The 15,546-nt window shown below is 41.0% G+C and overlaps 1 protein-coding gene across 2 annotated transcripts in view; it reads right to left on the bottom strand.

Moving 5' to 3' along the window:
- LOC18440242 (sialyltransferase-like protein 5) overlaps positions 1-15,546 on the bottom strand; it is a 43,256-nt gene that overhangs the window by 17,689 nt on the left and 10,021 nt on the right. For both annotated transcript variants that reach the window (XR_016050467.1, XM_006850393.4), the window contains exon 8: positions 3,190-3,248. Coding sequence is in view for 1 of the 2 variants with exons in the window: in XM_006850393.4 (XP_006850456.1) it covers positions 3,190-3,248 (59 nt within the window). In the remaining variant the exon portion in view is untranslated. The remainder of the gene's footprint in view (positions 1-3,189; positions 3,249-15,546) is intronic.

Genomic DNA, 15,546 nt, shown 5'->3' with positions numbered 1-15,546 from the left:
GCCTGCGATCAAGTTGTAAGTCAAAAAAAGGTTGGAGGCCTTGGCATTCACAACCTCAAGCTGATGAACTTGGCTCTCATTGGCAAATGGTGGTGGTGCTTCACCACCAACCAAAACCTTTAGTGGGCCAGGTTATCCTTCAGAAGTATGAAATTGATTTGCTAGGCCGGTTTTCAAAGAGGAATCCAAGGCCTCTAGCTTCAAAAATTTTTTCCAAGTCACGATCTTTTCGTGACTTTCATAAATTTCAAAGTAAAACCAGGAGAAAAAGTTGTTTTCTGGAATCACACTTAGGCAACCAGCTTCTCAAGGAGACCTGGCCAAATCTATAAGCAATTGCTCTTAACCCCAATGCCCCTGCTGCTCCTTACTTCAAACATAATGACCTTAACCAAGTATGGACACCCGCTTCCACAAGAGCACTCCATGACCATGAATATGAGGACCTCTTAATTCTCCATGGTACTCTAGTCTCTTTCATTTTCAACAGATAGGATCATTACAGGGTTCAGTGAGCTAAGGATCATACAAGGGTCTCCTCAATCACTTGCTATAAAGCACTTCACCATACCTCATCCCACCCTCAGCGTCTGACAATAAAGCAGGGCTCGCCCAAACACCCGAAAAAATCCAAGTTTTTTTTACCTGGCCAGCCATCTCCAACAGCAACTTAACCTTGAACCAACTTAAGAGGAGAGGTTACAACCATAGTTGTTGGAAATGCTTGGAAACCCGAATCATTTCAGGAATCAAAATCGCGGAGTCGCAACCGCCTAGAAGATTCCTGCTTTAGGAATCGTCATCCGTACAATGGGAATCACAGGGAATGAGATTCCTAATATCCTAGAATCGTGTCTCGACCAAAGTAGATTCGAAATTCATCCACATCTGGAATCGAGATTCCGGCCTCCTTGGAATCGAGATTCCCACCCCCTGGAAACGACACTCGAGGAGTCAAGATTCCTTGATATGTGGAATTAAGATTCCGACATCTATGGAATCGAGTTTTTGATATATGTAGAACAAAAATATGTTGCAGTTTAGAATCGTGATTCCAACATCCTTGGAATCGAGTGTGGGGAGTGTGGGAGGGCGGGGGCTACAATTTGTTCCTTCTTCAGCCCGTTCGGGCTGCTGCGAGGAGCTTTCACCATGTCATGGAGGTCAAAGCAAGACTCCATATTGATTGAATCACACTTCCCTACTCTTATGAACCGATGTACTACACATTGGAGATTACAAAATTCAAAACTCTAAGGAAACGAGATTCATTACATATGGAATCATGTATCACTCAATGTGGACTAAAGATTCAATCTTTGCTGGAGTTAAGATTCGATATATTTTGGGAACACCTTTCTAAAAATAATGGGTTCAGAATTCTAAAGATCTATTGAAACACGATTCCTAAATTAAGAAATCGAGATTCTTTGGTTTCAAGAAACGGTTTTGGCGAAGATTCCATAACGGAATCGCTGAATCGGGTTTCCAAACTAGAATCATAGGGTCGGCAAATAGATTCCGGTAACTATGGTTACAACCTTGTAAGAAGATGCCCTCTTTGAGGAGAAGAGGAAGAAACCTAATCTCATCTTTTCCTCCATTATGAATTTGCCTCTGATGTTTGGGCCAAACATCTCAAAGACTTCAATTGGCCCCCCCATTCCAAGGCAGTAAAAAAAAAACCTCAACAGGCCTCTTCCTTTGGAAAGTATCCATGGCAAGTACCCTCTGGTCCTTATGGGGGGGGAGGGGGGAGAAACTCTTAAAACTTTTGAGATTTTAAGACTAGCATGAGGTCAACTGTAGAAAGAGCTAGAGATCTTACAACTTTCTTGGCCAACAATTGCAATCATATCAAGGGCTTCTCCAAATTACATTTCGAATCCAATCCATGGGACATCCTTCAATCAAAACCATCCAAGCCACCTCGGTCCAAAGTTTGATCCCCCCCCTCCTCAAGGGGTCATGAAGGTCAACGAATAGGATGCTCCAAGGGGAACTCAAGCCAATGTGGTCTTGGAGGCATCTTTAGAGACTCGGAGGGCTCAAACCAAGAGTTGTTTCCGTCCGAATTGGTTTTGTAATTCAAATTGGGTCAAAGCAATAGCCCTCATCAAAGCCCTCAAAGATACAAGCCAACTTGGGGAAAACATCTTATTGTCAAAGCCAACTCCAAAAAGTTATTTCATGGGCGTCTAGCAAGTCAAAAAACCTTGGAGACTCACCATACTTTTGGTCCCATTACTCATTTATAGAGGCCACTTGGATTCGACTTTTGTCATACCTGGTAGAAGGCAACTCGATAGCTAACATGTGGGCAAAAAATAAAGCCGCAATAACAACCACTGTAGTGCAACCATAATTTTTCAAGGTTTTAAAGTGCTCTATCTTTTTGGAATGAGCCCTAGTTTGTGGGATGCCAACTATTTTTCCTTTTCTTTGTTTTCTTTCTATACTGAACCTTTTCCAGCTCATTGTCCTCACCCTGCCCTCACCCCCCCCCTCTTCTGTAGATACTTCCTCCATCACGTCCTTTTTTATTTCTTTCTGCACTACGTCTTTTTTTGGCTCACTCACCTTGGCCTTCGTTCTCTCCCTCTCCCTTCCAATTCTCAAACTCTCCTCATGTCTCAATCTCTCCCTCTACCCTCTTTCTACCCCCAAATCTCACAATCTCACCTCTCTATGCTCTCTCTCCCAACCCTCCCTCAATGCTCCCCCCCCCCCCCCCAAGTTTCTCCCTACCTTACAGGTTTTTGAGACTAGTTGTTTCTGAACATATGACTTTTTTTATTGTACAGGTCTAACTAAGCACCCAGTCTGAGCTGCCCAATACCAACATCTTGTGGGTTTTGTGTGTCATAGTTATACTTTACTGATATCACCTTTTCTTTAAAAAAAAAAAAATCCAGGATTTAACATGGGCAATGCATTTCTCTAGGTCCTAGCAACTTAATAGATGCCAGACAAGCATGTCAAAACATCAATAAGCGAAGATCGGTAATATCCATGCAAGATTGCTCAAAATTTGTAACTCATCAAGAACATACTAACACAACTAAAAACGACATTCCATCACTATGCTAATAGATTGTTGCACCAAAATATGTAATCCATTATAATTATCATTAAAGAGCTAGGAAATTTCTCTGACAAACAATAATCAGATGTTGATGTAAGTCTCACCTTTATCATTGCATTGAAATCTCTATGAATCATACTTTTAATTATCAACACTTCATCTGCTGCAGGGTTGAATTTCCAACAAATGTTAGGTTTTGAAAGAGAAAACTCAAACATTCGGTCATCAAATGTCAAAAAACAATTTCAAAGTAGTAAAAGGATTTACTTTGATGTATGCTTCGCACTATGAAGTAGATATGAATGAAAACCCAAGGCCCAAGGTTTCCTCAACAAAACCAAAACACTAAACAAATGAAATGAGCTACATAGGAGATGCATGAAGATATGAGGATACAATAAAATCAGAAAGAAACAAAGCCAAACACAAGCACAATTCAAAGATACCTCGGATTTCTTCTCCACACCCAAGCAAGGGATCCAAAAGCCTAAGCTTTTCTCTCTCTTTCAATTTCTAAAATTCAAGTGGAATTGACCCCCTCAAAGCCCCACACACCTCTTATAAATTACAATATAATGTTTGTTGACATTAAATGTTCCATACCTAACTCAAACACAAAATTAATAATGACAATTTTACCCCTAAAGAAAAACTTTAGAATCCTTAAAAAAACTTAAAAACCCTAAAATTAAAATCAAAATTTACATCCTTTGAAATTGAATGAAAAATAAAAATAAGACTATTTTTTTCTTGTATTATTCTCCCCTTATTGGAGAAAACTCGTCCTCAAGTTTTGAAGTATGATAAGATGAACTTAGCATTAAAACCACCTTCTTCAACTTTTATCTTCTTTATTGGCTCAAAATATTATGCGTGGTAAGAAGAAATCTCCAAAAAAGGATCATGGTATCTATAATAGGGAATTGATACAAACTTGTCAAATTTGGTGATCCCTAAACTCGTATTGAGATTTGCATAGGAAACTTCAAACTCAGAGACTTCCCCGACTTCTATTTCATTACACTCTAAAACCAGCGCCATAATTTGTGGTTTATGAGGCGACCACACCTTTGTTGTGCTATTTTGATTCCAATGTCTGAAATCTCTTGAATGCTCCACCTCTTCAATATCTTTGAGATCTTTAAAGGCAATGATTTTCATCAATCCCCTTGTTGCCTTCTCTCGATATTCTTCACAAGCAAACTCATCTTCCGAAACATCTTCATCTTCATGTTGATCCTTATCATAGATTGGATCTCCTAAGAGATCTTGTTGTTCATTTGAGCATATATCGAAGATATGGGGCAAATCCCAATTTACAACGTACTTATTTTGGATACCATGTGTGTCAAAATCAAGAATGTCCTCCTTCAAATCTAACACCCTAAAGTGATGATCCTCACGTCCAGGTCTTCTATCACTTTCTCTTCATTCGACTCTTCATGCAGCATACTTGACATCTTCTTGGGCAGCAAGATCACCATCTTGCACATGAATGATGCTCGCAAATTGTTGCGCTAGCTACTGAACTTGCCTTTTAAGCCCCTCAATTTTTTAATCTCTGAGATCACAAAGTAGATCTATGAAAACCCCCTCGCAGCCACTTTTGTCGCCATGGGTTCGCCGAAATTGCAAATCTTAAGTAGATAATCAACAAAAACAAGCTAAAAACAGAAAATCTAAGCTGATTTGGCAAAACTTGGCCCAAAATCAACAAGAAACAAAGCCAAACATAAGCACAATTCAAAGAAACCTAGGGTTTCTTCTCCACAACCAAGTTACGATTTCAAATGTCTATAATTTATTGTTCGAAGACATTAAATGCCCATAGAATATTAAATGATTCCAAAAAAACTTCAGTATAAAATTTGTAATGACAATTTAACCCCTGTGAATAGCAACCAGTGAACAAAATCCGTGAATAGTAAATAAAACGTAAAAATAAAAGCCTTAGAATCCATTAAAAAACTTAAAAAACCAAAAACTAATATCAAAATGTACGTCATTTGAAATTAGATAAAAATTAAAAATAAGAATAATTTTGTCTTGCATCATTAGTTCAATATATTATATGAAGAAACAAGTTCTCAAAGGGGTTTTTTTTAACCATTGCCATGATGGAAAAGGGGGCCAAAGTTCTATCCACAAAAGAACATATACCCAACGAAAAAAGCAACTTACATTGAAACTAGAACAGATATTACTGTCCAAAACAGGCGAGTTGTCCATAAAAGATTGCCGATATAACAAAAAATCGAAACTTAATGGCATTCTCGTGTGTTTGTGAGTGTGTTTCGGTGGGGTGGAGTATTTTTTGGGGGGGTCTCTTATCGGCATAGCAGTATGTTGTCTCCCATCTTGACAATATTTGAAACACTGGTGGAGGGTAGATGGGGCCACACTATTATCATGGAGCCACGAATGCCCAAGGAATATATTATAGGAGGTATCGGTCTCAATGACATGAAACTACACATAGGTGTTAAAGTCGCCATATTTTGAGCTTCAAATTGATAACTACCAGCTGGCCTTTCTCCTAACTAATTAAAAGGGTGAACTATGAGATTTGATGGTTACAAATGTTCAACCCCAAGCCCAATGAGTGCCAAGACCCTCATGGGCAGCAAGTTAACGGCTGATCCTCCATTAAGCATAATCCTCAAAATAGGTTGGGCATGTAACTCTCCAAATACGACCAAAGGCGGATTATAAAATTTTGAGCCCAATTGCAAATCATCAGTAGGGGTGACAGCCATGGCATTAGCGAGCAAAGCAGGATCGACATCTATGTGTTCAACTTGGGCTTGGTAATCCTCTAGGCAATTAACGCTCGGATTAGTGCCATTCGGAAGTCTTTGCACAGCATTAAGGTGCCATACACGCTCAAAAGTACTGACAACTTACTAAGGTATTGCAAAACATCATACTTGACCTTCTCGTTTTTTAGGGCTACTTGAGGATGAGGAGGTGGTGGTGGAGTTGGAATGACTAAGATAGTGGGCAGAGATGAGATGTACTAGAGGAATTAAGGTATTGGGCATCTGGCCCCAATTAACACATCTTGAGTAGTCACAGGGATAGGTTGAGGGAATTAGCACCTTGAGTAGTCACAAGGATAGGTTGAGGGAATTAGGGCAGAACACTTGCTTAGGCATCTTGGGAACAACAGTTCTTTTTCCAGAGCGTAGATCAACTAGGTACGCTTCAAAAAACATTTACCCCGGTAATTGAAAGTAGTCACCCGGTTCAAGCATGGGAGGCCTCACAGTTCTTCAATTGATGCTTAGTTGAATTGGCCTCAATGGTTCAACTTCAAGTAGTAATCTCGACCATCTCATCTGGTTTGGGTACCTTCGGCCTCATGACCTTAATTTTTGGATGGTAAACAGCTAGGTCAGCTTTCAATAGTTTTGCTCCCCATGGTAACACGCACCACGTTGCAAGCCTCCAACACAGGGAACAATTTTCTTCTATCTGCTCAAACTCCTCTTGAGTAGGCCACCTTTGCTTCATTTTATTGGAGGAAGGAAGGCGCTGATGGGGCATTGGGAATGTAGTTGAAGATGTTTTCTTTGCACAAGCCAATGCATTTTGCATGTTTAGAAATCCGGCCATCTAAGCCATGGTTTTTCAAAGCATCTTCTGGTACCCCCTGCTTGTGTTTGCCATAATAAGCTCTTCGGTTTAAGTGTCAAAATTCAAACACTGCAGGGGAAATTCCGAAGGGGGGTCCCTCCCCGGTGGTAAGCATGTTTAGGATTGGCCGTTTGAAGGAAGTGGTGGGAGAGAGCTTTCAAAGTCATCATTCAAATTGGCAAGAGGGGCACCCTGTAATGTCATGACCCTCTCCGAATGATGTCAAGCAGCTTTTAATGTCGTCACTTGACTTGGATAGGTTAAGGGAAACTTTAAGGTCCTCACCCTTCTTAGACCGTGCGAGGGAGCTTTTAACATCATCAACCTTTTTAGACGATGTCAAGCAGCCTTTAACGTCATCACTTGACTTGGATGAAGTCGGGGTGCTTTTAAGGTCATCATCTTCGTTGGACCTATTGGGGGCACTTTTAGTCATCATCCATGTAGGACAGAGAGGAGTTTAACGTCTTTACTTCCATTGGACGTAATCGGAACCTTTTAACGTCATAAACCTAGTTGGATGAAATCAAACAGCTTTTTACGTTGTCAGCAAATTTGGACGAGTGTGTGGTGCTTTTTAAGTCATTACCCACATTGGACATAAAGAGGTTTTTAACGCCTTCACTCTCACTGGACGTAATCGAGGACCTTTTAACATCATAGCCCTTATTGGACAAAATCATGCAGCTTTTTACGTCATCAACAGATTTGGATGTATGTGGTGCTTTTTAAGTCACTACCCACATTGGACATAAAGAGACCTTTAGCGTCTTCACTCTCATTGGACGTGATTGGGAACCTTTTAATGTTATAACCCATATTGGACATAATCAAGAAGCTCTTTACGTCATCAGCAGATTTGGACAGGTTCCAACGACTTTTAATGTCATAACTTGTGTCAGATGATAGCAGGGACCTTTTAACTCATGACCTTTATTGGATTTTGGATAGAATTCAAGGGGGGTTTCTTGTAGCTTGCTTGCATCGTATGACAATTTACCAAGAGTCCAATGGCTTGTGTAGTATCTGACGTGGAGGGTTGAAGTTGTGACACTATCAAGCACTGAGACATAAAATCATTGAGCATCAGAGGTGGGGGGGAAGAGGAGGTAAAATGGCTTGTTCAAGAGGAGGTTAAAATACCCACGGTGGGCTCCAAACTGTTTACAGTGCAAATCGGAGAGATCTTCAACTGAAGATCCCTCAGATCTGAACACTACAAACTCGTTCTTAAAGATTTGATAGAGAGTGGGGTCAATCGAATTTCAATCCAATGACGAATCTATCCAGAGACGAATAGATCTACTCTCATATCAATGGCAAAGCCAGCATCGATCCTATGCACGAAATACGAAAGAACAGTACTGAAAAACTATTTAAATATAATAAAATAATAAAACAACCAAAAATGAAGAAGAAAGGTTACCTGGCAGGGCCAATTGGCCCGAAACACCAGAGGCTTCGAGGCCTCACCAGTATAAGGACCGCGGTTGTGTTTACACTGTGAGTCCTCCGTGTCTCTCTACAAATTTGGCCCAGCCTTGGCTTGGTAGAACTAAGTTTTGGGTTCTGATCTTAAGGTTCAAGGTTTAAGATGGTTTCATGGGTTAGCGGTTTCAGGGCTTCTATAGATCTAGGATTTTACTCACAAACTCATTGTTCTTCTCTCTGATTTTTCCTTAGTCAACATCGTCCAACCCCCAAACTAGGTCATCCAAATGTGTTTTTAAAGACCCAAAAGGTGTGTAAATGGATAATAACTGAAAACCACCGGATCTGCCAGCTCAGATTCCAATTTTGGGGGTCAAAGGACTGGGGAATAGAGTGGTCCTAAGGGTTCATCTAAGGTTATGAAAATCACAAAATTTGCCAGTTTCAAAAGTAGGGTGTCTACAGTTGCCCCTCTTTAGAACTCCCTATCCTTCGAGGGACAGGCGAGTGGCAAAGAAGCAGACGCTACTGATATTTTAAATTGATCCTAACGTTAAATGGTCAGAGGGCACATCAGCTTTTCCACCCAAGACATTGCGCTCCCCACTCACCCACTTAGGGTTTCGACGTGAGATGTTCCGGTGATTTACCCAAGTCTGAACCTCAAGTTGGATTTTCTGGCCATGCCACTTAACTTCAAGGGTTTTGAATTTCAAGTCTTTAAACCTGGCATTCATCTTGATTTTTCCTTGGGCCTTTCTAAGGCTTTACCTATTTGGGAAAAGGTTTTCTCGGTCAATCTTGAGGAGAGAGATGAGGCAGCAATGTGGTAGCATCATGTACAGGTGCCCAGCTCCCTTGTTTTAGAACACATTTTTAGAAATTTTGAAAATAGGGATAGGTTTGAAATAGAACAAGGAGCTTGGGCAGGTGTACGATTTTAACAAAGAAATTAAGGTTTTCGAAAACACAAGATATATAGTGAAAATTTTGAAAAGAGATAGATATTTCAAATAAAGACAAATTTTAGTTAGCAATTTTAGCTCATGCAACCATGGAGCCCTCTAAGCAGTCTAAAGTCATGCTGCAATGGATGGATACACCCGATCTTTTACGTCATACAGGGCTAGACGGATACACCCAACTTTTCACGTCATACGGAGCTAGACGTTTATGGAATGCACCTAACCTTTTACGCATATGGGGCTAGACATTTTCTGGATACACCTGACCTTTAACGTCGTACGAGACTAAACATTTTGAACTGGATACACACGACCATTTACGTCTTACAGGGCTAGACGTTTTTGAACGACTTGTCATTTGAAATTGGTTTGCAGTTTAGGCTCATGCCACCGAGGAGCATTTTTTGAACATTTTTTAATAAAAAGGTTTTCCATTTGAAATTTGTTGGCAATTTAGGCTCATACCACCAAGGAACATTTGTATTGTTTTTCCTAACCTTTTTTTAGAACCTTTCAAGGGTATCACCATCATCATTTTTGCCCTTGTTTCAAGGAAATTTTGCTTCTTTGCCCCAATTATGGGGTGTTTTGTTTAATAGTTTCCCTGCTTATGTTGTTGAAAATTGATTATTTCTCTTCTTCATTTTTGGACATCGTCACGAAGCATAGGGAACTCCAGATGAGCTTATGCTTGATTTCGATTTTCGTTGTTTCATCTATGAAAGACATGTGAAATCTTACGTGTGCAATTGATTCATCGAGATCTGAGGGACACTTTATTTGCACACACTTTTCAGGGTGAGTTTCAACAAACTCAGCCCCCCTTGTTATAGGGTTTTTGCCCCAATGTTCTTGCTAACAGACCGTCGTACACACACATGAGAGACAGGTTTGCACCATTTTTTCTCAAGGGATTTAGTCGAGAGAGGGAAAGCTCCCAAACTAGCCAATGTCATCATTGGCGAGGTTCACACATCTCTTGATATGTGGTAGTTGACAGTTTCACTCATACAACCATGGAGTGCCAAACCAGTTTCATGCCCTCATGACAGGCATGGGAAGTTGGCTTCGGAGCAGGCCTGATTGACTAACCGTTTAGCCTCTTGTAGTGATGGAGGGAGTCCTTTTTTTTTTTAAGAAAATGGATTTTAAAAAAAATTGTTTTATGAGAAAAACAAATAAAGAATTACTTTGGGAAGCATGTTCAATAGAGGAATAGACCGTACAGTTTGTGCCACTTGTGGCCCCTTTGGTGGTCATTTTCTTTGTTTTTTTCATTTTATTCCTTATTAAAAGATGATGGAACAAAATCCCTTTATGAGATCATGAGGACCTGCAAGATTCGAAGTTTCCCTTGGTCTTTGGAGCTCTTATCTTTGTGTTTTATAGATTCATGAGAGGTTCTCAGGGTTCCTGTCAAACTTCCTTCCCGGAGAGGATTCGAAATTCTTCCTAAGATATGTTGAAGTCCCTTGGATCTCCAAATCATGTTACTTTCCCACATCTTCCCAAGGTTGGTTCTGTTAGGAATGATTTAGGAGGAGCCTTCATCCTCGAGGTCTGCTTATGCAGTATTGTTGTGACTTGCAAGCACCTATTTCGTACTCAAGATTTCGGATTAGGGCCTCCTTTTGGAGGTTTTCTTTCATCATTCTATTTTTGCTCGTGGCACCCTTTTCGGGTTTCACCACGCCCTTCATTTTTTTTCTTTTTTTTTTTTCTTTTTTTTTTACCCATGGTGCCCTTTTCGGTTTTCACCACATCCTTCATTATTTTTTTATTTTATTGTTATTTTCATCTTATAAGAATTGCTTGTATGCATTGGGGTTACCACGAATGGTCCCTCCCAATAGGGTTTGAATTTGCCCAGTGGGTGTGGATTTGCAGGAGTATGGAAGATCTTCTTGAGTACCATGTCCTCTTCTCTGAATTGCTGGGGAACAACCCTCCTTTGGTATGGCCTTTCAATTCTGCGGTGGTAAGCCACAATATTTTGTGCTGCCCGTAGTCATCTTTCATCTAGAGTATCAAGGGCAGCGACTCGTGCTTCGGCCTTTTGTTCTATGTCTGAATCTTTATGAACAAGCACTTGAAGAGAAGGTACCTCAACTTCGATGGGTAGATTGGTATGGCTTAGCCTGTGATAGGGCAGGGGTTGATACAGTTGTTGGAGTGGTGGAGGTTGAGGCATGCCTTGAGACATCAATCCTGAGAGTATTTTGAGACGTTGCGGGCACTTGAGGAAAAGTATATTCCCCATGATTTGAGGAAATAGTAGTGGCCATTGCCCCCTTTTGCAAATTTTGAGGTCGATTCCCGCCATTATTTCTATTGTCGTTAATACTTGAGTCGATAGATTTTCGATCTAATTCCCCATGATGTTCCAGTATCGACTCAACTGCCACAACTTGCAAGATCATATCGTCAAAGTTCACGGCCTTGAGGCAAGCACATGCATCAAAACCTCCTTCCTCATGTTTCGAATGCAATTTTGGACAGCATCAGCCTTTGGCATAGGATTGCGTTGATAGATTGCCAAATCTCACCATGTCTTAATAAACTTGACCACTGGTTCATCCTATTAATGTCTCATAGTAAGGACCTCCAGAGCATTAACCTCTCTTTCAACAACTTTAAAACATTTGTAGAATTTTGCTTCCATCTCAGACCATGTATGAATGGAGTTCGAGGCCAAACACGAGTACCACTTGAATGAAAGGCCAGTTAGTGTTTCCACAAACTGTCTCAAAAGCATGCAATCATCTGCAGCCAACTCGTGACATGCAACAACATAATGAGCGACATGCTGCTAAGGGCCTATCCCATCATATAAAGGAAATCTACGCCTTTGGCAATTTGGAGGGAAGGGCAGCCAGTTTATGTAAGCAAGATATGGCTTTCTGTACAATTCGGGCCCTGCCAGGGTTGAATTATGAACTCTCTTCAAACTCTCAGTGATCATGGCCTTGACATTGTCCAGTGTAAGTGAGGGTTGTGGATTGGTCACAGGGACAAGCAAAGGTCCCACAGGAGGTAAATGTGGTTGATGTGAGACCTCTTCATATCTGATTCGGGAATCCTGAGTTAGCATATTACCCTCATGACTTGAACCGGTCCCCTTTTGCAAATCGTCAATGATCTTTTCGTAACTTGTTGGAGCTTGAGAGTCAATTGGGTGATCTAGTCATCTTGATCGTGCGGTGTTTGACTTACCATCATTACACTTACGACAGCAGAAGACGATTCTTCTTGTAATTTCTCACAGGATGGAGAGTCGCTCGACTTGGATAGAGGGGTCACAGGGAATGCTAGAGTCCTTATGAGTGTGCACTTTTCCTAGACATGCTTCTGGTTATGATGGGCTCGCACAGTGGTGGTTCGCCTTCTTCTTACTTTCGTTGTCGGCCTCAACTCGAGGCTCAGCAGTTTGTGCGTTTGAAGGAGGGTGAGCTTCGCCAGTTTCATGCATTTGGACCACGTGGCAAGACATCTTACCCATCGTGTCCCCTCTCTCCCAGGTTTGTGGCAAGGTCAAAGGGAAGAAAGAATTTAATTCAAGCAGCTATTTTGACTCTTTCACTTTCGGTGTCACTTTAGGTTTCTTTGAGAGTTGAACCCCTACACATAACTACTTAGCCAAGACGCTAGTTACGTGCCCCCAAAGATAAGCTCGCTGATATTCTTCTTTTTAGAAGAGCTTTGGTATTGACCCTTGGCGAAATAATTGAATTCGAAAAGATCAAATAGGTAGTAGCGCTGCTCTTTTGCAGGTCTGCCCCCTGTGCTCATGTGAATGCTGGGCAGCACTTGCACATGACGGCTTTCGAATTCATGGGGTGACTTGCCCCTTGAGGTTCGACGCCAACCAAGGGTTGGCGCCACATGAAAAGGAGCACGCCTAGCCATCCATTTTTTGAAACACCATGTTTCAAGCAGCTTGGGCTTGGGTTGGTATAGGAATAGGTGCGGTTTGAATCGTTTGATGTACCGGTTAAGGTGATAGGGTTTTGGCATATGCTGGTAAACTTGCGGCCGAATTGGAATTATTTTTTGTCGTCTTTGGCTTGGAAATGCAATTGTCTGGGGATCATTAGATTGCAACACGAGGATTTGATCATACTTGGATTGAGTTGTAGGCCTTGCTTTATATTGGCACAGCTACCCATGCGATATTGAGCACGACCCCTTTTACCGGCAGCATGGCTACCCATATTTCCCTCAGCACAGCTACCCATTTAGGGTTTGAGGAATCGCGTGTGAATTGCGAGCATGGCTACCCATGCTTGGACATTAGCGTGACTACCCACGCTCAAAATATTTGGATCAAAGTGAGTAATCAAACCTGGAGCTCGAAGGCTTCTACTCATAATAGGGGTCCGGGGAGCCACACTCTCTAGATTAGGGCCTAATTCTCCAACCATTCAAAATGAGGCTCAAGTGTATTTATATAGAGATGAGAAAACATGGGTGGATAATCATTAATATGGTAGGTAGAAAATAAAAAATAGGGCTAAAAATCGGTGGATTATCAAAATTCAACTCGAACTACCCCTGAAAATGACCAAAACGAACATCCAAACTTTAAAACATTATAATGAAATGTCCTTGAATGGCCTTCTCTCTCTAGCCCATACAAAAATCCTTCGATTTCACTCGTTTTTGCGCCATTTCGACTGAAATTTCTACCATAGAATCATGGGGCAATCAACAATGATCATTTTGCAACAAATTTGCGCGAAAATTGTCTGTGATTCGCCAATTTTCACTCATTTTGAGTTTCGATTTTTCACTTTCGATAATATTGCAACCCACTTCTACAACTCCTCATTGTGCCCAAATTTGGCCATTATTTAGCGATCAGCTTGTGGATTCTTGTGAAAGACCCCAAAACCAACGTTTTCAGAAATTTCAGCACAAGACATTGCTGTATTAGAGAGATATGGCCCTTTTAGTATTTACTATTTTAGGCAACTACAGTCTCAAATTTAGGGAACTTTTCAATAGGATTTGCCCCTTGAATTGGCTTTTGATTGTGGATTTCCATACATGGATACATTAATCTTTGAGTTGGGACGCTCCCTGCAAAAGTTTGGCTAGAATCACTATATATCGCTCAAGAGTGGGTGGAGGTCATGGGGACTAATACACATCACTTGTTGCAAACCACCAACTTTTTGGCTTGATTCGACCTCGATCTTAGTAGAGAAACCCATCGAACCATAAATGGATGAAAAGTCCATGTACCAAGGAGCAACATACTGAAATTTGGGCCTATTTGGCTGCAAGCATTGGGAGATATGGCCTCTGAATTTTGGCCTAAAATTTCATGGGCTGCTGCAACTCCCATGAAGATGATGATCCACAGACACAATATGAGCCTATTTTCTTATTTTTGTGGTCCTCATGTTGCGCTAAAGATGGTGCCAAAAAAGGCACTTCTGAACATCAAATTTGGCTGAAATTTTTACCAAAAGCTTTTCTCATCATCACCTTCCTCTCATGAAAATTTGAAGTTCATTGGCCACTTATTTCTTGGGGTCCTTTTGTAAAGTTAAACCAGTTTAAGTGGAACCTGTCGGCAGTTCAAGGCGTTCGAGAGGATAAATCTCTTTCATCTGATTTCGAATTGGACTTAAATTTGGATTGTAGCCTTGTTATATTAACACCTTTAATCCATAAATTTCTTGGGCCATTTAGCTTTTTTTATCATCATGAGTCTTTGTAAATTGGCCTTGGATCAGTGTTATGAGATAGACGATTGAAGCTTTGTCGGGCCATATTTTGGTTATCCCCGTCAAATCGGTCTGATTTTTGGACAATGATCACATGGGACCTTGGATTGAGGTTTAGATCCTTCTGGTCGCTATTGAGACCCAATTTGACATGGATTTAACCGTGCCCTTTCTCCAAACGTTTGATAAATGTTGTGAGATGGACACTTGAGCTTCATCAGGCCTTATCTCAGTCATCCTGCATCGGATTGGCTTGGTTTTCAGAGGGTAGCCTCGAGGTGCCCTCGATTAAGGATTCAACGGTCAGATTATGATTCTGATACATTTTGCCCCAAGTTTGACAATGCCTCATTTTGAAACGTCCGATTGGTGATTTAGGCATGATTGGGCTTGGATCTTTCTCGTTTTTGGCAGGGAGCTTCCTTTCATAAAATTCACGGGATTTTCATATTTTGATTTATTATGACACTGTTTTTTACCCACTGCAGCCATTTCTAGTGGTACCTTCGATATTGTGGCAGTTATCGTGTTGAGAATTTATTTGGCTGGACATCGTCACTCCTTGAGTCTGGTGACATCTTATTTGAGACAAAATAACCCCAAACAATAAGAGTTGGCTTTGGGGCATCATAAGGAGTTGTGGCCGAGAGCCATGCATTGCAAGAAGAATGGGTACTCACTCATACTCTATTTTTTT

The sequence above is a fragment of the Amborella trichopoda genome, chromosome 2 (assembly GCF_054954075.1).
Source record: "Amborella trichopoda isolate Santa Cruz 75 chromosome 2, AtrichopodaSantaCruz75HAP2 v2.0, whole genome shotgun sequence".
NCBI classification, from domain to species: domain Eukaryota; kingdom Viridiplantae; phylum Streptophyta; class Magnoliopsida; order Amborellales; family Amborellaceae; genus Amborella; species Amborella trichopoda.
This window is presented reverse-complemented; position numbering and strand designations above follow the sequence as displayed.